The sequence below is a fragment of the Lactuca sativa genome, chromosome 3 (assembly GCF_002870075.4).
Source record: "Lactuca sativa cultivar Salinas chromosome 3, Lsat_Salinas_v11, whole genome shotgun sequence".
Classification (NCBI taxonomy): Eukaryota; Viridiplantae; Streptophyta; class Magnoliopsida; order Asterales; family Asteraceae; genus Lactuca; species Lactuca sativa.
The window spans coordinates 54989066-55012140 of record NC_056625.2 but is presented as its reverse complement, the minus strand read 5'-3'; the positions used below and the strand labels follow the sequence as shown (position 1 = coordinate 55012140).

General features: G+C 40.1%; 1 protein-coding gene across 1 annotated transcript; it reads right to left on the bottom strand.

Annotated features, from left to right (window-relative positions):
* LOC111914414 (uncharacterized) lies at positions 1 to 552 on the bottom strand. The gene has a single exon (XM_023910159.3). It carries the CDS (start codon positions 379 to 381, stop codon positions 118 to 120), a length of 264 nt encoding a protein of 87 aa, XP_023765927.1. The 5' UTR covers positions 382 to 552; the 3' UTR covers positions 1 to 117.
* Between the last annotated feature and the right edge of the window lie 22523 nt (positions 553 to 23075).

The following is a 23075-nucleotide window of genomic DNA, read 5'->3' as shown; positions in this document are numbered from 1 at the left end:
TTTGATCAGAAACGATTTTCAATATTCATTATAAACGTTGTACACAATGCATAATTACATGTACATTTCATCTGGTGTCTAAAAGGCTAAAATCAATAACAGTTGCAAGGGGTTTGATCAATTGGGACCCCAACAGCTCAAATACATGACTTTTCTCAACGACTCCTCTGATTGCTTCGCCCTCTCGTCTACGCCTCCGCCTGAAGCCATGGCCGCCGGTGAAGACAACTTCTTGGTCTGAGAAATTGATCGGAGATTTGACTTGGCGTGGTGGTGGATGGTCCTGATGGTGGTGTTCCATCGTGCAAAGCCTTGATCTTTGAGGGCTTCCACAACTCCGACAGTTCCGGCCACCATCCATGCTCTGCTTCTGAAACTCATAATTAAATCTTGAAGATGGTTAAAAATTAGACGAAGTAGATTTTTTGTTTGAATCGAAAGTATGTTTGTTGCACAAGTGATCGATGAATGAACAGAAAAACCATAAGTAGGATATAAATAGAGAAGCAAGCACACAGACAGTAGAGTGAAACAGTCAAACAGCCTCCCACTTTGTATGGCGTAAAAAACAGGTGGCAAAACCACTGGTTTTAAAGCGAGTAATGTTGTCAATTTTCAAATAGTAATAAATAGCAAGCTACGCTTTTAGTCCTTGTAGTAGACGTTTTTTTGGGTTTGATTGTAGTTTTTAAAAGTTTACAACAATGCTCCTTATGTTTGACAAATCCATTAACTATCTATTTGTTTTTCCCTCTTTTACCGTTGTTACCGTCTGCAAACGTCCATTAAATACTCATAAAGAAAAAACCATAATGATTTTATTTTGCCTTCTTTTTTTTTTTCTTTTTTTTTTTCTATATTTATGTTATATGCTTTTTAGAATATTTATTATTACTAAATAAATAACGAGTTTCATTTTTTAATTTTTGTTTTTTTTCCATCGCCTACCACCACCACCATATTCCACCGCCGACTCCATCACTTTTCCCTTCAATCTTGGCATCAACATATCCGTCAATACCACCGTTTACCATCGTTCTCCACCAAACCCTGTCAAATTTTCATTTACCGGAGAAATTTAAAAATAAATTCAAAGCAAAATTAATAAATAAAAAAGTGAAATACATTATTTTGTTTCCAATTAAAAAAAATATTAAATCAAAATAAAAGGCTAAATTTCCAAATTAAAATCAAAATGTAAAAAGAATAGAACTAACGGATTCAATACTCGGAGGGGCAAATTTACCGAATGATATACCATATAGGTAGATGATCACATTTGGTGAGGGGTGATAGAGGCGAAGGAGCAGATCATGTGAGGGCACATATCAAATATGTAGAGAAAGAGGAGTCGTTGTTAGAGATATGGTCGCCTGCAATGGTGATTAGTGGTGGCGTAGGAAAGTAGGGACATAGGGTGGCTAAAGGAGGAGGGGTAGTTGTTATATTGGCTTAAGTTATTATATTCAAAGTAATTATTGTGTTATTGTATGCATAAATGTGGGTCAATCATTTTACTTATTTTAAGAAAGTGATCAATACATATTATTGAATTAAATATAATTAAAAAATATCATCTAATTTAACTATAAGGGTATTTCAGTCAATTAATATAGATTTAATAAAGAAAATTCGCATATTTTAAGGGATCATAAATTCTATTAATTTTAAAAAATCTGATTTCATGAATTCTTAGGTTTTTAATTCAGACATTCTGACAGAATATGTTTGACTATGTTCAAAAATAAAAATATTTTTGAACCATAAAATAATAAAAATATTCTTGAACATATTTCTTGATCACGACTTTAAAAATTTCTTGTAGAATAACAAAATTCTCGAACCATCAATTGAAGAATTAAAACAAAAATTACATTAATTCTTATAGAATACATGTAACAATTGCTAAGAATTACATTTATTATTAAAGAATAAAACTAAAAAAAATTCAAATATGGAAAAAAACATCAAAATCTAACAAAGACACTAATACATTCTAAAAGAATAATGTTGCTAAGAGGTGTCGTTCAAATTCCGTGGTCCGTTCTTCAAGCATCAACGTCTGTAGAAACAAATCCAATGAATAAATTAGTGAGAAAATATTCATATTCCATTCCAACATAATTGGAATTCATGATTTCATTTTGATAGAATTGGAATTCATTTACCAATAATTATATTACTTTGGGGATTCTAACAAAATATATTCATGATTATCATAAAAAACATTCTTTTCTAATAGAATACTATAAATGAAGAAATATCATTCTGTCAAACAATCAACCCAAACATCCATTCTATATATTGAAATCAAATCAAATTTAAAAAACTCATTTGAAGATTAAGTAAAAAGGTATAATAACGAAGAAAAAGAAATTTACCTTAAATAGTTTCAAAAAATCCATGATATATCATAATTAAAATATGTATACGATTTTGATAAGCATACATATTCTCTTATTTGAAATTGAAATATAAAAAGAGATAATTACATAACTGTATCATTGTCTTCTCTATTCTCTTTAATTAAAATTTATGTTTTCCAAATGGTTTGATAAGAATGTGTTCACAGTTATATTTATAACTGTGTAAAAATTAATGTTTGTCTAAATAATGATTTTTGTTGATTATATATGTGTGCTTCAGATAATTGGTCATCACAGTGACTTTTATTAAACAATAATTTTGTTGAAGATTCCACCAAACATATAACCAACGTAATCATATAAATTTCCATCACTCAAATCAAAAAAATTCCGAAGATTTCAAAATGTCGCCCAAATCTCGAAGAACAGTCGTCACAAGTGAAAGAGAGTTCGAGAATTTTTTCCAAGGATGGATGGTTCGCTAGGAACATTACCTGGATGAGCTTCGAGCGAATTTACGAACTTCTGCTCATAGCTCCGATGATGAACATCTCCGTGATTTGATCGCTCGTGTTCTCTCGCATTACCAACAGTACTACGAGGAGAAATCTCGAATCTCGAATCATGATGTGTCGTTAGTGTTCTCTACGTTGTGGTTCTCGTCGTTTGAACGGAGTTTCTTCTGGATTGCTGGATTCAAGCCAATATTAAAATGTTTGGGGCGGACGATGGTAGCGACGACTTTGTATCATCGGCTAGGGCTTGTAATCGGTGGAGATTAAGCGACTAAAGAAAAAAATGAGTTTAATATAAACTTGGAAAATTAGGTTAAAAGTCAATACCATGAATATAGGGATGATTTTTGGAAGTTACTAATCAAATTACTAAATTACCCTTATTTATTTATTTAATTATTTAATTTTGATTGGCCCACATTTATGCATACAATCACACAATAATTACTTTTAACACCTGAATCTAGTTCTATATATATATATATATATATATATATATATATATATATATATATATATATATATATATATATATAAGAGTGAGTTTACGACCCCCTATTTTACTGTTTTAAAATGTTTTCCCGGGGGCGGGGGGATACATGCTTAACAAAATGATTATATAAAGATATTTATTTTATAAATATTAAGTCATTTTATAATAAGTTAGATGTCTTAGGATAATATAACTGTAAATACTATGCCAAGATTTAAGCTATGATCTGTGTCTAAAGGATATGATGCCCGATAATCTAGGAGTAGGTATTACCTAGATGTTATAATGGTCAAATCCCTAGGAAACCTTAAATACGTAGGAGTTATGCTAAACAAGATTTAGGATATGCATTGTACTTAGTTGTTACGCTGCCTAAATATCTTTGTTAAAATAACCATAATTATGGTGTGTGTATATATATATATATATGAGATCACAATATATATATATATATATATATATATATATATATATATATATATATATATATATATATATATATATATATAAGTATGTAAGTATGTATGTATGTATGTATGTATGTATGTATAGGGGTAATTATGATAAAGATAAAAGCCTAGGGTTAATGCGTTAGTGAGTTGGTTATTCATCCAAAATCCTTGATTAAATTCGGCATATCCCCAATATCTATAATCATTAATCTTGCGAGAGCTAAGAAGATATGTATAGATCTATATGGGGTCATGACAACCCCACCTGCGATTGCTAGCTACAATCCCGACAGGATGCCTTCCATATAAGTTAATATTCGACCTCCAATGAAGCGTCGTGATTAGGGGTACATTTACGGTCGTAGTGTCGATTATAGGGGCTCATGTTAATATATTCAAATTGTCTTAGAGCTTATATTACCATTAGGGACGCCGGGTATGGTAGTTAAAATATGTTAGGATCGTTAGATATCCTGAAAAGATAGTAATTTATGGTTTATAAATGATACCCTAAAAAGGTAGATGGCTGGGTAAATAAATAAGAAAGGTTTTCACAAAAGAAAAATATTCTTAAAAGAAATTCAAAATAAATAGTCATGCACTCACCAACATTATGTTGACTTTCAAAATGCATGTATTCTCAAGTTAATAGGATTAACGTTCTTTATACCGTCACATTGCTTAGTGTTTCCGCCAAGGCCGGGTAGCAGGTGTGATAGAGATGGTTTCAAAGCATAGGTTTAGCTATAGCGGATTAGTATTTCCTTGGGAATAGCAACTTAATATTTCTTTAGGAATTATGACTATAGCTTAGGTCAAATACTCTGATTGGGATAGACAAATGAAACATAAAAACCATAATATATATATATATATATATATATATATATATATATATATATATATATATATATATATATATATATATATACAATCCCAAACAAAATAAATTATGTCAGAATACATCATAAAGTATCAAAATACAAAATAAAACCCACAAATCTACTCCTCACTACCCTCCGACTCCATCTCGGTTTCCTCTTCTTCGTCATCGTCGTCATCGTCATCGGTGTCTCCAGGATGCGTGCCTGAAGGATCGGCACCATCGTAACCAGTGTTGTGTGGCTAAGAAGAGGGTGGTACAACGGGATCCACACTAGGATAGGGCGGATGGTCCATCCCCAAATGTCGCATTACCGCGACAAGCGAAGCCATCATCCAATGGCGTTCCTTCTATGCAAAGGTAAGGCCTCGCATCTCATCTCCAAGAGTAGACTCCGGACGATCAGGCTCCACATGCCTAGGTATCTAACGGCTCACAAGGGTAGGCTCAGGAATGACCTCCAACTCCACTTGCTGAATCAGCTCGACGATGTCATCCCCCGGTACCCGTTTTGGTTGACCCGCCTTCCTAGTCAGACCCGCATCTTCCCGAGAGCTATAGTACCTAACTCCCAGATAAATATAAGGGACCATCCTACCAGTATCAACCCATTAGGATAGGGATAAACTAGTAACCCAGTGACACCGGAAAATCATGCTCAATGATGTGGAACTTAAAGCCATAACAGACTAGTAAAGAGTAAGGGAGAAAGAAATGTGAAGACGAACCTCCGTCTAAGTGAGGCACCACATATAGAAAAGGTTGCAAGAAGGAACCTTGTCACACTCCTGTCTGTGATAAATGGTGGATGTGACCAGTCGGTGAAGCAACTGGTAGATTGGAGAACGGAAGGCGCTCTCCTTGGCCAACGAGGAGACATAGGTCCTCCAAGCATGGGCCCAAACCTGCATAAAGTCATACTCCTGTGGAGGAGCAGTGATACAATTGTCCAAAAATGCATTAAAATGAGGACTCATAGTCTCCTCATTAATTTAAATTCCTATATGCCTCCCTGGCTCGATGAGGCTGCAAGAGTGGGATACGCTGCATAGGCAAAAAGAAAACACTTAATGATCGGCCTAGAGCCTCGATTCCTTGTCGTAGTTGACCGTCAAAAAGAACTCCCAATAGAGCTCCTGGTAGATCACCTCCCAAATCCTGATAACTCGCCGCCACCTGTGGCAGAAAAAAAGCTCGAGACCGCTATCATCCCGAAGTGATCAGGTATGGAATGGTGCTAGCTGAGCAGACAAGCCAGTGCTATCCACCACATTCCCAGGAAGAGACTGAGGAAAGATGATCTTCTTGGACAAAAGGGAAATGAGGGGAGAAATGAAAGTACTCCGATCGGGAAGGTCATCAGGGAACTTTAAGAAAGGATGTGTCGACCAGTTAGGAGGTAACTGACCCACAACTTAACGACCCTGTCTCGACATATCTGCAACAAAATAAGGCAAGGAAGCAGTTAGAATTAAGTTAGGATAACTTAAAATGAAGAGGGGATTTAAGTAGGGAAGACGCGCCAAATGCGCATTGCATGTGAGTGAACGCGATACAAATGAATCTATACGGCGCGCCCCAAGAACACAAAGAACAGCAGACATGGAAACATGTTGTTTCGTCCATTTTCAACCTAAAAATCATTTAAGGATGTTCGGGTAGTCCTCTAGAACACGTATATGCTTCACATTTCATCCAAATTCCAATTTTTAGTTCAAAATATTCAAAAAAAATTAAAAATCAAATTGAGAATCATTAGATGAATTAAACCCAAAACTGAGTATATAGGAAAGCAACGGCAGCATGTTTTGATCAGTAAGTTGTTAGGGAAACAACAATAAGTTGCTAGGAAAGCAATGAAAACATGCTATGATCAGTAAGTTGTTATGGAAACAACAGTATGTTGCTAGGAAAGCAACGACAACATGCTATGATCAATAAGTTGTTAGGGAAACAACAGTAAGTTGCTAGGAAAGCAACGACAACATGATATGATCAGTAAGTTGTTAGGGAAACAACAGTAAGTTGCTAGGAAAGCAACACCAACATGCTATAATTGGTAAGTTGCTAGGGAAGTAACAATAAGTTGCTAGGGAAGCAACAACAACATGCTATAATTGGTAAGTTTCTAGGGAAGAAACAATAGCATGCTATTATCAAAATGTTGCAAGGAACGCAACCAAAAGATGTAATATCAACAATAAAAATACAAAAATCCTAATTAGAAAATAATAGTAAAAGTGATAAGAAGACAAGTTGCTAAGAGAGCAACTATAAGTACGCTATAAATAAGAAATAGGATTGAACCTTTAGGTAAAACCCAATAATCCTCTCATTTGTTGTTTCAGGAGAACAACCCTGCTATGTGATGGGTTTTGGCCATATGAACATTCCTATGTGCACATGCAACCCTAATACTTGGATCTAGGTTTCTCTAATTGAACATACATTAAATCCAAAATTTATAATGGCTAAAAGAGTATGAAAACAACAAGAAATCAGAATTAGAAGTTTACCTTGAATCACTTGCTTGATCTTCTTGTCCTTGGAGCTTTAGAGTCACAATTGTCACTCCTCTAATGGCTTACAATCACCAACTAGCAAGAGGATGATTTGAGAGAGAGGAGAGGGGATCAAAATCGGCCAGGGTTTCTTTCTAAAACACAAGTACCGATTTCCTTAACCCTTGGGGTCTATTTATACTTGTAAGGCTCCTAGGGTTTCACCCTTAAACCCTAATTGGATAACTTAGGCCCTAAGCAATCCAATACCCTAGTTGATAAGCCTTTGGATGATTTCTATGGCTATCCTAAGCCCCAAAATCGTCCCCCCTTATCCATAAGGGATTTATAGCCCAAAGTTTAACTATCAAACAATTGACAGTTTATGCCCCTTTATTCAATTAATCTCTTTACGCCACCAAATTAATTCCTAATTAATTTATGACTTATATTAATCAAATAATAATATTATTATTCATTATATTATTCTCATAATATATTAATAATATTTCTTCTCTCATAATAAATCATCCTGTCAAGTTGCTATGGTGAAGGAAACCCAAAAGGACCATGCACAACCGGGTCAAATACTTGCCTAATATAGTTGCAGCCTTAGACACTATTCCAACAGTCTCCCACTTGGATAAGTCTAGTAACTATATGTACAAGTATAATCCGATTTGCAATCGTAGCTCTCAAAGACGCTGTCAAACTCTGATCTAATCAATCTTGTCCTTCAGATAAGAGATCGTACAGTCCTCTGTATAGATATCATGCTGACAATTCTATGGAACCAATTTGTCTAGCATTTGGTTTCTCGATCTCCGGTTTATTTGACATAGAACTTAATCGAACACATCAATTCAGTTCTGACCGGGCCCGGCACATAAGTCAAATCAAATCATCGAGCGGCCGAGATATCGCTTTTAGCCTCTTAGGATAAAAGTAACAGATAAACTTCGACTTATATGCATTTACTTATTCATTAATCAACTATACACAACAATGTGTTTTATAACATCAAGTTACTGATGCGGTTTCGCATTATCAATGTACAACCAATTAACAAATAACAAACCATATATCTTGGTTTTAAGAGCATACGATATTATCGTCTTGCGATCACCCTTTTTATCACATTCCATAAGGTGATTCCAGCAAGCGCGGGTTTGTTCCAATGCTCAAAACTAGTTCATAAGCACTCATGAACGTTGCAACAAACTTTTGCTATGTCTAATACTATTTAGACAATCTACACACCAATTCACGACAATCTTCATTCATACCTACTTCCAACATATGAACGATTGTGGACAATTTGAATAATTCGATTATTCCTAATAAACTCAATTATTCTGGAAGTCAAAACATGCAAAGTGAAACAATAGTTAAACAATTAACATAAGACAGTAACATTACTCATAAATAATACTCTTTTATTTAATCATCAAATGTTAATTACATTTATCTATTACACGTTTCTTCTACTATCTAATCTATACTAATATCATCCTTCAGCCCAATACTCCTAGCATGTTGCAAGTGCTTAACCCTACTCAGTCCCTTCGTAAGCGGATCTACTGGGTTATCTTCTGATGATATCCTCTTCACTACGAGTTGTCCTTCTTCTACACGATGTCTAATAAAGTGATATTTTCTGTCAATATGTCGAGATCTACCATGATCCATCGGTTCCTTGGTCAAGGCAACCGCTCCTTCGTTATCACAGAAAATCTCCATGGGCTCCTTTATGGCAGGTACAACTCCAAGATCACCGATGAAGTTCTTTAACCATATTGCCTCCTTTGACACTTCGCTCGCTGCAATGTACTCTAACTCACACGTTGAATTAGCTACCGTTTCCTGTTTGGAACTTTTCCAAGTTACTGCTCCTCCATTCGGGGTAAGGACCCAGCCCTACTGCGAACGGTAATTGTCCCTGTCGGTCTGAAAGTTGGCGTCACTATACCCTCGCACCTTCAAGTCATCAATCCCTCCGAGGACTAAGAACCATTCCTTCGTCCTCCGAAGGTACTTAAGGATATTCTTAACCGCAATCCAATGGGCTCTGCCAGGGTTCCCTTGATATCTACTAACCATGCTCAAAGCAAAGGCTACATCAGGGCGAGTACAAGTCATAGCGTACATGATTGAGCCAACTGCGGAAGCATATGGTACTCGGCTCATTTTTGCTATTTCAGCTTCGGTACTCGGACTTTGAGTCTTACTCAACTTGGCATTACTTTGTATCGGTAATTCTCCCTTCTTCGAGTTTTCCATACTAAAACTTTTTAGTACTTTATCTAAGTAAGTGTTCTAACTAAGTCTTATTAGTCTCTTACTTCGTTCTCTCACTATCCTTATTCCCAAAATATAGGAAGCCTCTCCGAGGTCCTTCATAGCGAAGCACTTCCCGAGCCAGGACTTAACCTCCTGCAAAGTCGGGACATCGTTTCCTATGAGTAGTATGTCATCGACATACAGAACGAGGAAGCTTACTATACTCCCACTGGCTTTGACATATACACATGATTCATCTTCACTTCATACAAACCCAAACTCTTTGACTTTCTCATCGAAGCAAAGATTCCATCTGCGAGACGCTTGCTTAAGTCCATAAATGGACTTCTCAAGCTTACACACTCTATTTGGATGCTTCGGATTGACAAAACCCTCTGGCTGAGCCATGTAAACATCCTCAGCCAACTTCCCATTAAGGAAAACGGTTTTGACATCCATTTGCCAAATCTCATAATCATGAAATGCGGCAATGGCCAACATCACTCTAATAGACTTTATCTTCGCAACTAGTGAGAAGGTCTCATAATAGTCAACTTCGGGGGTTTGAGTAAAGCCCTTCACAACCAATCGCGCCTTATATGTGTGTACGTGTCCATCCACGTTGGTCTTCTTCTTGAAGATCCACTTGCACCCAACGGTCTTACGTCCGGGCGCATTATCAACCAAATTCCAAACTTGGTTGTCATACATGGACTGGATCTCGCTGTCCATTACCTCTCTCCATTTCACAGACTCCGGGCCTGCCATGGCTTCCTTATAGCTATTAGGTTCATCTAGATTTATTAGTGTACCATCACTAATATACGTATCCCCTTCGGTAGTAATATGAAAACCATAAAACTGAGGTTGATCTCTAACTCTTTCGGAACGTCTAAGAGGTAAGGACTCGTCAATCGGTTCAACCGGAGTTTCCTCCTCGGGTTGAGTGCCAGCGGTAGAGGTTCCTTCATCTATCAACTCTTGAATCTCTTCAAGCTCGATTTGCCTCCCACTGTGTCCTTGGCTTATGAGTTCTCGCTCTCGGAAAACTCCTCTCCTTGCAACAAAGACAACATTGTCCTTTGGTTTATAGAAGAGATATCCAAAGGATTTCTGCGGGTAGCTGATGAAAATACATCGCTCACTACGAGGTTCGAGCTTGTCATGAGTATCTCGTCTTACGAAAGCCTCGCAACCCCAAACCTTGATATGTGCTAACGAGGGAGCTTTCCCTGTCCACATCTCATGAGGTGTTTTGGCAACCTTCTTAGTAAGGACTTGGTTAAGGATATGGGCGGCAGTCTCTAAGGCATACCCCCAAAATGAGATAGGTAGTGAAGCACGACTCATCATAGAGCGGACCATGTCTAACAAGGTTCGATTACGCCTTTCTGCCACACCATTCAACTGCGGTGTCCTAGGTGGCGTCAATTGTGAAACTATTCCACACTCCTTGAGATAGTCGTGGAATTCAAGACTTAGGTACTCTCCTCCTCGATCAGATCGAAGCATCTTGATTTTCCTGCCCAATTGATTCTCCACTTCATTCTTGAACTCTTTGAACTTTTCAAACATTTCTGACTTTTGCTTGATTAAGTAGATATACCCATATCTACTATAGTCATCGGTAAAAGTCAGATAGAAGCGGTTCCCATCCTTTGTGGTTGATCTAAACGGTCCACATACATCGGTATGTATGAGGTCCAATAGACCCTCACCCCTTTCACATGTACTAGTGAAGGCTGACTTAGTCATCTTTCCAAGCAAACAAGACTCGCATGTGTCATCTTCCCTAAGGTCGAATGACTCCAACACTCCATCCTTTTGGAGTTGGGCTATGCGCTTCTTGTTGACATGTCCAAGACGACAATGCCACAAGGATGCTCTATCCATACTATTGGAAGAATCCATGCATAAAACATCATTTCCTAAGTTATCTACAATCATAACAGTTTCATAAATTCCATTACACGGTATTGCTTCAAAATAGACACCATTTAGATAAGCAAGAATAGAACCATTCTCATTATTAAAAGAAAATCTAAAACCTTGTCTAAACAAACCATGAAATGAAATGATGTTTCTTGCCATTTCTGGCGAATAGCAACAGTTGTTCAAATCTAAACATAAACCATTCCTAAGAACTAAAGAATACACTCCAATCTTGGTCACAGGCGACGATCTTCTGTTCCCCATGATTAGATTTATTCTTCCATGCTCCACATCCCTATTTCTTCTTAGTCCCTGCAACTCAGAACAAATGTGGTAACCACAACCGGTATCAAGGACCCAAGAAATAGCATGAGATGAATCATTAGATTTAATTGTATATATACCTGCGAAAGATGGCTTGATATTTCCTTCCCTGATGGCTTGCAGGTAGTCTGGGCAGCTTCTCTTCCAATGCCCTATTTTATGGCAATGATGGCACTCTGCCTCCTTCAAGTTAGGGTTAGGCTTAGCGGGATCAACTTTGGTCCCGCTAGAAGAAGAACCATCTCGGGACTTTCCCTTGCGGTGGTTCTTAGCTAGAGCCTTCCTCTTCTTGCCTCTTCCTTGCCCAATGGCCAAAACAGGAGCAGCGGGTGGATTGGGAGTGAGTGCAATAGACTTGTCCTTGAGGTTGCTTTCAGCAACCCTAAGGAGACCTTGGAGCTTACTTAGGGTGACCTCTTCTTTGTTCATATGGTAGGTCATCCTAAATTGATTGTAACACGGAGGCAAAGAGTGAAGCACCATGTCGATCGCCAAGTCTTCCCCAAAGTCAACATTCAACTTGCGAAGACGATCGACATACCTTTGCATCTTTTGCAGGTGCACGGTAAGAGATTCTCCATGACCCATTTTGGCGGAAATCATGTTAGTGAAAATCTCGTAACGCTCTTGCCTCGCGTTTTGGTGGTATCTCTCCAATAAGTCTTGGTGTATTTCATACGGATACATGTCCTCATAGGACTTTTGGAATTCGGTGTTCATTGTGGCTATCATGATGCAATGTACCTTCGTTGCATCACGTTCATGAGTCTCAAAAGCAGTCATTTCAGCCGGAGTAGCGATTTCTGGGTTGATTTTCTCGAGCTTCTCATCGAGGTCATACTCCTTGTCCTCATAGCGAGAAATTGTGCGAATGTATCTTATCCATTCGCTAAAGTTCGTCCCATTGAAAGTCACCTTTTGGCAAAGGCTCATCAATGTGAATGAGCTAGCAGTAGCGTTTTTCGCGTTTGACATCTACAAATAGAAAGGACAAAGATAGATTAGAATTTGAATCCCTAATTATCACCCAATAAGAAAAATTAGGGCTAGGATCCAACAACAATATTTACATATTAGAAAAGGGATGCCGTAATCCAACATGCAAACAATTTGAAGGTAAATGAATGACGATTCACTAATTCTCCACCATGAAAACATAACTTTAATTTCTAAATGTATTGAGAATTCCTAGGTTTGGATGAGATTCATTGAAAATTTTCAATGGCATGTTTAAATCTCGATATGTCCCTCTCATTTGTGACTGGGATACCGAGGATCACAAAGTGGGTGTGAATTACCATGCAAATTCACATGGTGCCTTCATTGTAACAATCACCTATTCGATGTGCTGGTAAACCACACACGCTCCATCGAACTATAATAAACAATGAATCACCCTTTGCCACCTTTGCTTAGAACCAATTAGTGTGCCGGTAAACCACACACGCTCCACTAACTTCTTAGCAAGGGTGCAAAGTGTAATTTCATGGGATTGCATCAATTCACTTTTCCTAAAGTAACTAAGACTGGGAAATTTTGAAAAAACATGTAGTTACTTTGTATTTCATATTATACTTTTAATGGAGAGATGAGATTGCCCTATCCTACCCGTTCGGCTAACGATCCTCCACCGATCAAGCAAGCGGTGGGTGTGAGTGTACACCCATTAAGCGCCATTTTATAGGTAGCAACCTTATACCCACCTTATAGACCGGCTTCGTGAATGAGGCCTACTAACGGTAAGACAAACATTTTAATTATACATACATACATACATATATATATATATATATATATATATATATATATATATATTAATCTTGTAATATTATATTAGTATAGGGTTGAATTTTAAACTTGTAAAATTCTAGGGTTTGAAATTTAAATTTGTCTAAATTAAACTTTTAATCACAAAACATAAATTTCAAAACTTGAGGGCAAGTTTTAAACTTTTCAAAACATAGGGGATCAAATAACAAATAATCTAAATTAACATTTAATCACATAATTATCCATATTTGATTTATTTAATGATTTCTTGCAAAACAATTTACCAATTTAATTAAAATAATTAATCAATTATCACATAAGGAAATAAATATTTTATTAATTGATAAATATCTTCAATTAGGTCAAGAATATACTCATATCTATCATAAAATCGGATTTATATTGATCTAATATGATTAAGGCAGGTATCTCAAAGATAAACAACAAGAAATCCTGAAGTTACCTCTTTCTGACGCTTGGACTCGCCGAGTACCCCAATGGACTCGCCGAGGCGAGCCTACTCGCCGAGTCCACTATGGGACTCGCCGAGTCCATCAGACAGAAACATAAAATTCGAATTTTGAAGGCATCAAACAAGCAACCAATGCATCAATTCAATGGAAACCAATCTAGGCTCTGATACCACTGATGGGTTTTGGCCATATGAACATTCCTATGTGCACATGCAACCCTAATACTTGGATCTAGGTTTCTCTAATTGAACATACATTGAATCCAAGATTTCTAATGGCTAAAAGAGTATGAAAACAACAAGAAATCAGAATTAGAAGTTTACCTTGAATCACTTGCTTGATCTTCTTGTCCTTGGAGCTTTAGAGTCACAATTGTCACTCCTCTAATGGCTTACAAACACCATCTAGCAAGAGGATGATTTGAGAGAGAGGGGAGGGGATCAAAATCGGCCAGGGTTTCCTTCTAAAGCACAAGTACCGATTTCCTTAACCCTTGGGGTCTATTTATACTTGTAAGGCTCCTAGGGTTTCACCCTTAAACCCTAATTGGATAACTTAGGCCCTAAGCAATCCAATACCCTAATTGATAAGCCTTTGGACGATTTCTATGGCTATCCTAAGCCCCAAAATCGTCCCCCCTTATCCATAAGGGATTTATAGCCCAGAGTGCAACTATCAAACAATTGACAGTTTATGCCCCTTTATTCAATTAATCTCTTTACGCCACCAAATTAATTCCTAATTAATTTATGAATTATATTAATCAAATAATAATATTATTATTCATTATATTATTCTCATAATATATTAATAATATTTCTTCTCTCATAATAAATCATCATGTCAAGTTGCTATGGTGAAGGAAACCCAAAAGGACCATGCACAACCGGGTCAAATACTTGCCTAATATAGTTGCAGCCTTAGACACTATTCCAACACTATGCTAACCATACTTAACCCAACCGCCATCCAAACCATGATCCAACATCAAGTATCTGATGCATTAGGGAATCTCAGAGTTGACCATGGAGAAGGAAGTGACAAGGAAAGTAGTCACTCCTACCATGATTTTCTTCGTAGTATGTCAGGGTCCTTCTGTGGAGATGAAGGAGTAAATGGCGTAAATCCACTGGATCTAAGGAATAGAGATTAGGTGTAATAAGGAGATTAGGGTAGAATTTGCAACTTGCACCATGGGGAAGGCCCTCATCTGGTGGAGTATCCAGGTAATCGCCTTGGGAGTAGATGTAGCCTATGCAATCTCTTGGGAAGAGTTGAAAAGGAAAATGATAAGAGAATTTTGTTCTACGAGAGATTTGACCTGAGTAGAACATGAATTCAGTCAGTTACGCACTAGGATGTCTAGTATAGACTTCTACATCATACGCCTTGTGTAACATCCCGAGTTCAGGAGTGCAAGTTCAGGGTTCAAAGTGTAAATGTGAAAGAGCAACTCGGCGAGTCCATGGGTGGACTCGGCAAGTAGGGTCGCGATTCTGGTCGCATGTTAAGTGCCAACTCGACGAGTCGGCGGTTGGACTCGGCGAGTTGGTGCTGTGTGGAGAAAACCCTAATTTCGGAGGATGAGCCCTATATAAAGGACATTATACCCTCTCCCTAGCCTCTTTACCCTTTCTTGAAGTCCAGAAAACCCTAGGGAGCGTTTGTGAGTGGTTTGAGATCATTTGAACCTTGGAGAAGAGATTTTGGAAGAGATCTTGGAGAGTTAAGAGGCTTGGAGCAAGGGGCTTTGCTAGGATTCGGATTTCTCTTCTGTTGGAGTTTCCTTTTGAGGTATTATTTCGTTTCTTGGGCTTTTATTCTTCATTTTGAAGTTTTTTTGGAAAAGATAGCATGTGGTGTTTTGAGTTGGAGGTTAGATCTGAGGTTGCTACCTCAGATCTGGAATGGAGAAGGTCTAGAGTGCATTAAAGTCCATGCTCTTGAGTGATTGGTGAAGCCATCTTGTCCCAAACCCTAACCATGGAGTGTTATATGCTTATATCTCTTTGGATTCACGTAAAGTTTGCCACTTTACGTGATGGATGGGTTGTAGAAGGGTAGATCTATGGTTTGGATCATTTGCATGGCCTGGAAAGCTTCTGTATGGATTAAGATCTAGAGGTACTCGGCGAGTCACAAAGGTGTACTCGGCGAGTTTCTTGAAGATTGGCAGGAACTCGGCGAGTTGGAAGAACAACTCGGCGAGTTGGTTGAAGATAGCCTTGGACTCGGCGAGTCTGTTCTTGGACTCAGCAAGTCTGGTCGTGAGGTCCTAACCTTCTTCTGGTTGAGCCGTGAATCGGTGAGTCAAGGGAGGACTCGGTGAGTTGAGTGCGAGGGGACTCAGAGTTGTGGGACTCGATGAGTCTCGGGGTGACTCAGCGAGTTGAGTCGCGGGTTGGGGAAGTTCTGAGCATGGGGACTCGATGAGTCGATGGGTTGACTCGGCGAGTAGGGTCAACCAGGAGGGTTGACTTTGACTGAGGACTTTGACTTTGACCAATAGTTGGCCAGTTGACTTCCAGGAGTATTTTGGTTGTTATTGGTAATTATTGGTTTCGGTGATTCAGTGGTGGAGTTCATGACGCTGGTCGGAGCAGCGTGGACTATTCTTCAGTTGGCAGTAGCAGGTGAGTCTTCTCACTATACGTTACCTCGAGTGGTAGTTATGTGTGACCAGAGGGTCTTATATGTTTACATTGAGTATTATGTTATATGTGATATGCTATGCATTATGTCTTTGTGATTTATGCAATGCGAAGTTTATAGACCGGACCGGAGGGTCCAAGGATATAGACCGGACTGGAGGGTCCAACGATACAGACCGAACCGTAGGGTCCAACGATACGGAACTGGAGGGTTCCGCTGAGACACACCGACCGGAGGGTCGTATTGTAGCCTTGAGTGGCGTATATGTTGTATGTGGTATTTTGGGGAACTCACTAAGCTTCGTGCTTACAGTGTTTTGTGTTATGTGTTTCATGTTTCCTTAGGATCACGGGACGACACCGGCTCGATTGTACACACCAGAGGAAGCGGTTGTTTTGAAGATCCTGGTTTATTAATTGATTGAACAAAAGAGTCATGTATTGTAATTTAAACAAAATGGGATTTTTATGAAAAGTGTTAAGGTGAAAAGTAATTTTAAATGAAAATTTTGTTTTGAAAAATTTCGGCGTTACAAGTTGGTATCAGAGCCTTGGTTTAAGGGATTCGGATGCACCTTCGGGTAAATCTGAACTCAAACTGAGGAAGTAAAAAAAGTTTTCAAAGAAATGAAATTCTAAAAGTGAATAAGAGTTCAAAGAGAAAGCGAGAAAGAGCAGTGTGTACAATCAGCCAGAGCCCGAACGGTGATTTCCCAAAATACCCTTACTTTTGTGTTATGAGATATTTATGATACATCTTCTAAGATATTATGCATGCTAGAGGCAGGCTAGGTATTTCATATCTTAGGACTAGAGTGGCCTGATTTGTGATGCCTTAGCCTAGGAGTTGCTGTTATATGTGTTGTGCTTTTGAGTATGAGTGAGAGTATTCAGTTGGAATCCTCGTAGGGGGTTTGAGTAGAGGAGTAACCTAGGAGAGACGCCTAGATGAGTATTGTGGTGCTTATCGAAAGAATAGTTAGAACCTACGAGGGGTAGAGTTGCAGAGTTCAGTGGTGCTTTTGAGAATGAGCAGAGCAGGTGGAGTTATCACCCAGGGTGAGTTCTATGTATTCTTCGATGCCCGAATGCTGCTTGCTTCGTGCTTTGTGGAACTCTCAATGATGGGAGTCATCTTCCAAGTGAATATGACGATATTCAGGAGGTAGATGGCTAGCATCATTAGGAGCTCTTCAGCAGCTGATGGTGGAGAAGTGGGAGTGACCCTAGCCAAATGAGTACGCTGGCAGAGTAGAGCATTTCGCTGAGGAGTAAGCACGCGTGGCAGAATTAGTGAACGAGAAGGTTGAGCAGCTACTTAGGGACTCTGGAATGGTCTGTGTGGAAAGTATGGGTAGATGTGGCAGGTAGTATAGGCCCGTACTACCGAAAGCAGATGACCCATACTCGATACAGGGAGTATTTTGAAGGTTCTAAGTGGCAGACTAAGGAGTGATGTTATGGTTCGAGTACCATACATCAGAGCAGATTGGGGAGTAATGTCATGGATCGGGTTCCATGATTGATAGCTGATTGAGAGGTGATTCCATGGTTTGAATACCATGATTTGCATCAGATCGATAGGTGATGTCGTGGTTCGAGTACCATGACCCGTGACAGTTAGTGTTATTGGTTCTACCAGTTACCCGTGGTGATTGGTTAGACCGAGATCGGAGGTGAAAGAGTATGGGGCTAGAGGGCCATGATGGACGAGTTTTAGTGAAGTATCCCTTAATGAGGAAATCGAGTTAGCCCCGAGGGATTGTTGATGAGATGCCAATTGGAGTCACAAGACTCAGGAAGGAGTAGAGATGGCAGTTATAGAGGATTACAACCTGAGTTGAGCAACCAGCCGATAGAAGAGATGTCACCTTCTGTGATCTAAGTGGTGCTATTTCCGTTTCTAGTGAGAAACATAAGAGGTGTGAGATTTCGGTTTTGGGGTTTACGAGTAAAACCCTGCGGATTGACATTTATGTCGATTTTCCTCCAATATATCAGGCAGCATGTCTGCCGCGAGGTAAGGATATATCGTGAGCATGTAGTCGGTTGGGACTGAGGTGGTCAAGGACCACGTTGCACCCTATTTGAGTATAGTAGGGCATGTGGTAGTAGTATCAGTGGGCAATCCAGTTGAGTATATCAGGGCGGCAGCTCTTCTGTCTATGATGGATATTGAGTATGGGAGTGGAGTCCCAGTTCTTGTGAGGATTCAAGTGATGGAAATTGGGTGGAGTAGTCGAGGGCGAGGAGTACGCTGAATTATGGTTTCAGTCTAAGAATCAGTGATCTTACTGGACAGTTGAGGTATTCGGTATTGGGATGGTATGAGCCTTTGAATGGCTAGAGACAGTCGCGATGAGAAGTCCCCAAGGATTTCTTCAAAGATTTAGGGTATTTGAAGTTTCTTGATCTCTAAGTGGGGGAGATCATTGGACGACGTGTGGCACCTTCCAAGGGCAGGTGCAATATTGCTAGTGGAAACAGTCTGTGGGATGGTTGTGTGTCAATTGGTGTTGGTTCAAACCCTAAGTGGGGGAGAACCGGGTATTCTATTGAGGGAGCCAGAGATTGTGCAAGAGAGGTTAGGGGTTGGATACAGGAATCTAGTGGTGACCAGGGTCGTTTCAAGGGGAAGACTCGTAATGGTGGTACGGGCAGTTAAAAACTTCTGGGTCGAAGTATGGATTGCATATGTCCCTTTTTGGATGGACAGGGGATTATCGAGCGGCCAATTTCCGGGCCGGTGTGTGTATTTCTTGCATGGATTTTGAGCAGTAGGGAAAAGGTTTTCGGAGGATCATTAGCATATTCTGAAGTGTTAGCGCTTTCTTTGTTTCCAATTGAGTGTTTGGGTACTCTAAGGTTTGCACATTGGGTAACGGAGAATTATTTATGGAGTTCAGAGGAAATGAATTGTTGTATCTATATGGTGCTGGGAGTAGGAGAACAGTGTTTGAGGCAGGATATCGTGATGTCCGTAATGGTGATCCGTGGTGACCGGGAATAATGTCCCGATTTCAGAGTTATTTAGAGCCTTGAGTTTGAGACGACCAATGGTATATCATGTATCTACAGTTCTAGCGGGAGCCCTTCGAGTATTGACAGCAAGAGGGATTATTTTAGAAGATCGATCTCCGCAGAGGTAAGTAATTTTGTTATAGTGGTTGCCGTCAGAGTCTGTGATGCATATGTGGGACAAGTGTGTGTAGCTATCTATGATAGTCTACGGGCATGAATGCGTGGACATAGTGTGGCGTTGGGATGAGTTGAGAGTTTGGGGTGAAGCTACGTGGATCCGTGGTATTCACTAGTCAGAGGGTGTTGTGATTCTACGGGGAGCCGTAGTATTCACAAGTCAGAGAGAGGGAGTCGTGGTATTACGGGGAGCCGTAGTACCCACTTGACAGTTGGTGTTGTGGTGCTACGGGGAGCCGTAGCACTCACTAGTCAGAAGCCGTCGTGTTATTGCAGGGATCCATAATACTCACTAGACAAAAATAGAGTGTGATGTTGGGGTGTTCCCCTATCAGTGTTTGATGCAGAAGAATTTTAGGCTTGAGCAGCCTTAGTATAGAGTTTTGGAGCCTGGTGGTTGAACCAAGGGCGAAACTGGGGGTCAGAGTTGAGTCGATCCTCGGTTGGATTGTATTTTTCATATGAGGAAAAGAGAATTTCGTGACTTGTGAGTCACTAGGCCGGGATTGTGGTCACGGGGAGGAAGCTAGTGAGATATTTTGGATCACGTTATAGGTGATCTTTGGGGGTTCAGCTGTGGAGTCAAAAGCTGAACTGGTGCTCAGTATCGAAGTGGGATATGAGAAATGAGCTAGATTTTATCATGGTGATATCTGAGGACACTTCAGAGCGATCGGACGATTCAGACGCTCGAGGACATGCTTCGGGCATGTGTATTAAATTCGGAGGGAGTTGGGACACGTATTTACTCTTGGCTGAGTTTTCTATACAATAGCCATCATTCGAGCATTGGTATGCCACCTTTTGAGCTGTTGTATAGGAGGAGGTGTCGGACCCCCCCCCCCCCATTTGCTGAAGAGAGGTAGCGCATGGACCCGAGAGTCCTTGCGAGCAGATCCAGAACATGTGTGATACATGGAGTAGTGGCAAGGTTGACAAGTGGATTTCCTTAGGTAAGGAAAGAGAAAGGTAAGTAACCCCGGGAGGGAGTGTTGGTTCACGGAAGTGAAAGCAGTAGTGAGAATGGATGATTTGGAGTATGGTGGTTGAACACTGTTTCTGTGCCAGTGCTATGGAAGCACATCCGGGTTGGGTGTCTGTTGAGGTTGCGGAAGAATCTCCGGTGGTTTAGAACCAGAGGAGTTCGGAAGGAGATGCAAGGCTAGAGCCTTGATTTAAGTATGGTTGTGATCTGGAGGTTTTGTTTATAGTGGTAATTCATCCTGGGGATGTCTGATGGTATCGTCAGTGTGTCGGGTTTTTCCAAACCGAGGATGTAGAGCAGGCTCAACATGTGTATGCGATTTCAATGGAGAGCTCATGGGAGTTGCTCAAGGGCTGCAGGGTGTGTCATCCTGTCAACACGGAAGGAAAATAGTTAGATTCCGAAAGGAAATGGGATAAGTCCCAGCAATCGGCACCGGGTCAGGATCCGGTGGTTCAGGTGATATCTAGCTTGGTAAGGGCTTAATGATTGTTGTGATTTGGAGTGATGAAAGTATCATCAGGTGATCATTTGGCTAATAAGGGTTGTAATCAAAGAAAGAAGCCGATAGCCGGCTTTATTCGATTGTTGCGACTCTGTGAGAAGGAGTTAGACCTTATAGGGGTTTGGTAACAATGTTTGAAGGAACCTGGTCTGGTTAATGCCAGGAGGTGCATTGCGAGAGTAGTTTTAGAGTTGAGTGCCGCAGGCTTTGAGGAGGAAGCCTAATTTTTGTGGGGGAGAATTGTAACATCCCAAGTTCAGGAGTGCAAGTTCAGGGTTCAAAGTGTAAATGTGAAAGAGCAACTCGGCGAGTCCATGGGTGGACTCGGCAAGTAGGGTCGCGATTCTGGTCGCGTGTTAAGTGCCAACTCGGCGAGTTGGTGCTGTGTGGAGAAAACCCTAATTTCGGAGGATGAGCCCTATATAAAGGACATTATAACCTCTCCCCAGTCTCTTTACCCTCTCTTGAAGTCCAGAAAACCCTAGGGAGCGTTTGTGAGTGGTTTGAGATCATTTGAACCTTGGAGAAGAGATTTTGGAAGAGATCTTGGAGAGTTAAGAGGCTTGGAGCAAGGGGCTTTGCTAGGATTCAGATTTCTCTTTTGTTGGAGTTTCCTTTTGAGGTATCATTTCGTTTCTTGGGCTTTTATTCTTCATTTTGAAGTTTTTTTTGGAAAAGATAGCATGTGGTGTTTTGAGTTGGAGGTTAGATCTGAGGTTGCTACCTCAGATCTGGAATGGAGAAGGCCTAGAGTGCATTAAAGTCGTTGTTCTTGAGTGATTGGTGAAGCCATCTTGTCCCAAACCCTAACCCTGGAGTGTTATATGCTTATATCTCTTTGGATTCACGTAAAGTTTGCCACTTTACGTGATGGATGGGTTGTAGAAGGGTAGATCTATGGTTTGGATCATTTGCATGGCCTGGAAAGCTTCTGTATGGATTAAGATCTAGAGATACTCGGAGAGTCAAAAAGGTGTACTCGGCGAGTTTCTTGAAGATGGGCAGGAACTCGGCGAGTTGGAAGAACGACTCGGCGAGTTGGTTGAAGATAGCCTTGGACTCGACGAGTCTGTTCTTGGACTCAGCGAGTCTGTTCGTGAGGTCCTAACCTTCTTTTGGTTGAGCCGTGAATCGGTGAGTCAAGGGAGGACTCGGTGAGTTAAGTGCGAGGGGACTCAGAGTTGTGGGACTCGGCGAGTTGAGTCGCGGATTGGGGAAGTTCTGAGCATGGGGACTTGACGAGTCGACGGGTGGACTCGGCGAGTAGGGTCAACCAGGAGGGTTGACGTTGAATGAGGACTTTGACTTTGACCAAGAGTTGACCAGTTGACTTCTAGGAGTATTTTGGTTGTTATTGGTAATTATTGGTTTTGGTGATTCAGTGGTGGAGTTCGTGACGCTGGTCGAAGCAGCGTGGACTGTTCTTCAGTCGGCAGTACCGGGTGAGTTTTCTCACTATATGTTACCTCGAGTGGTAGTTATGTGTGACCAAAGGGTCTTATGTGCTTACATTGAGTATTATGTTATATGTGAAATGCTATGCATTATGTCTTTGTGATTTATGTTATGCGAAGTTTATAGACCGGACTGGAGGGTCCAACGATATAGACCGGACCGGAGGGTCCAACAATACAGACCGGACCGTAGGGTCCAACGATACAGAACTGGAGGGTTCCGCTGAGACACACCGACGTTACACCTTGAGGACCTAGCCACAATATGCTTAGAACTGATTGGCTCTAAGAGC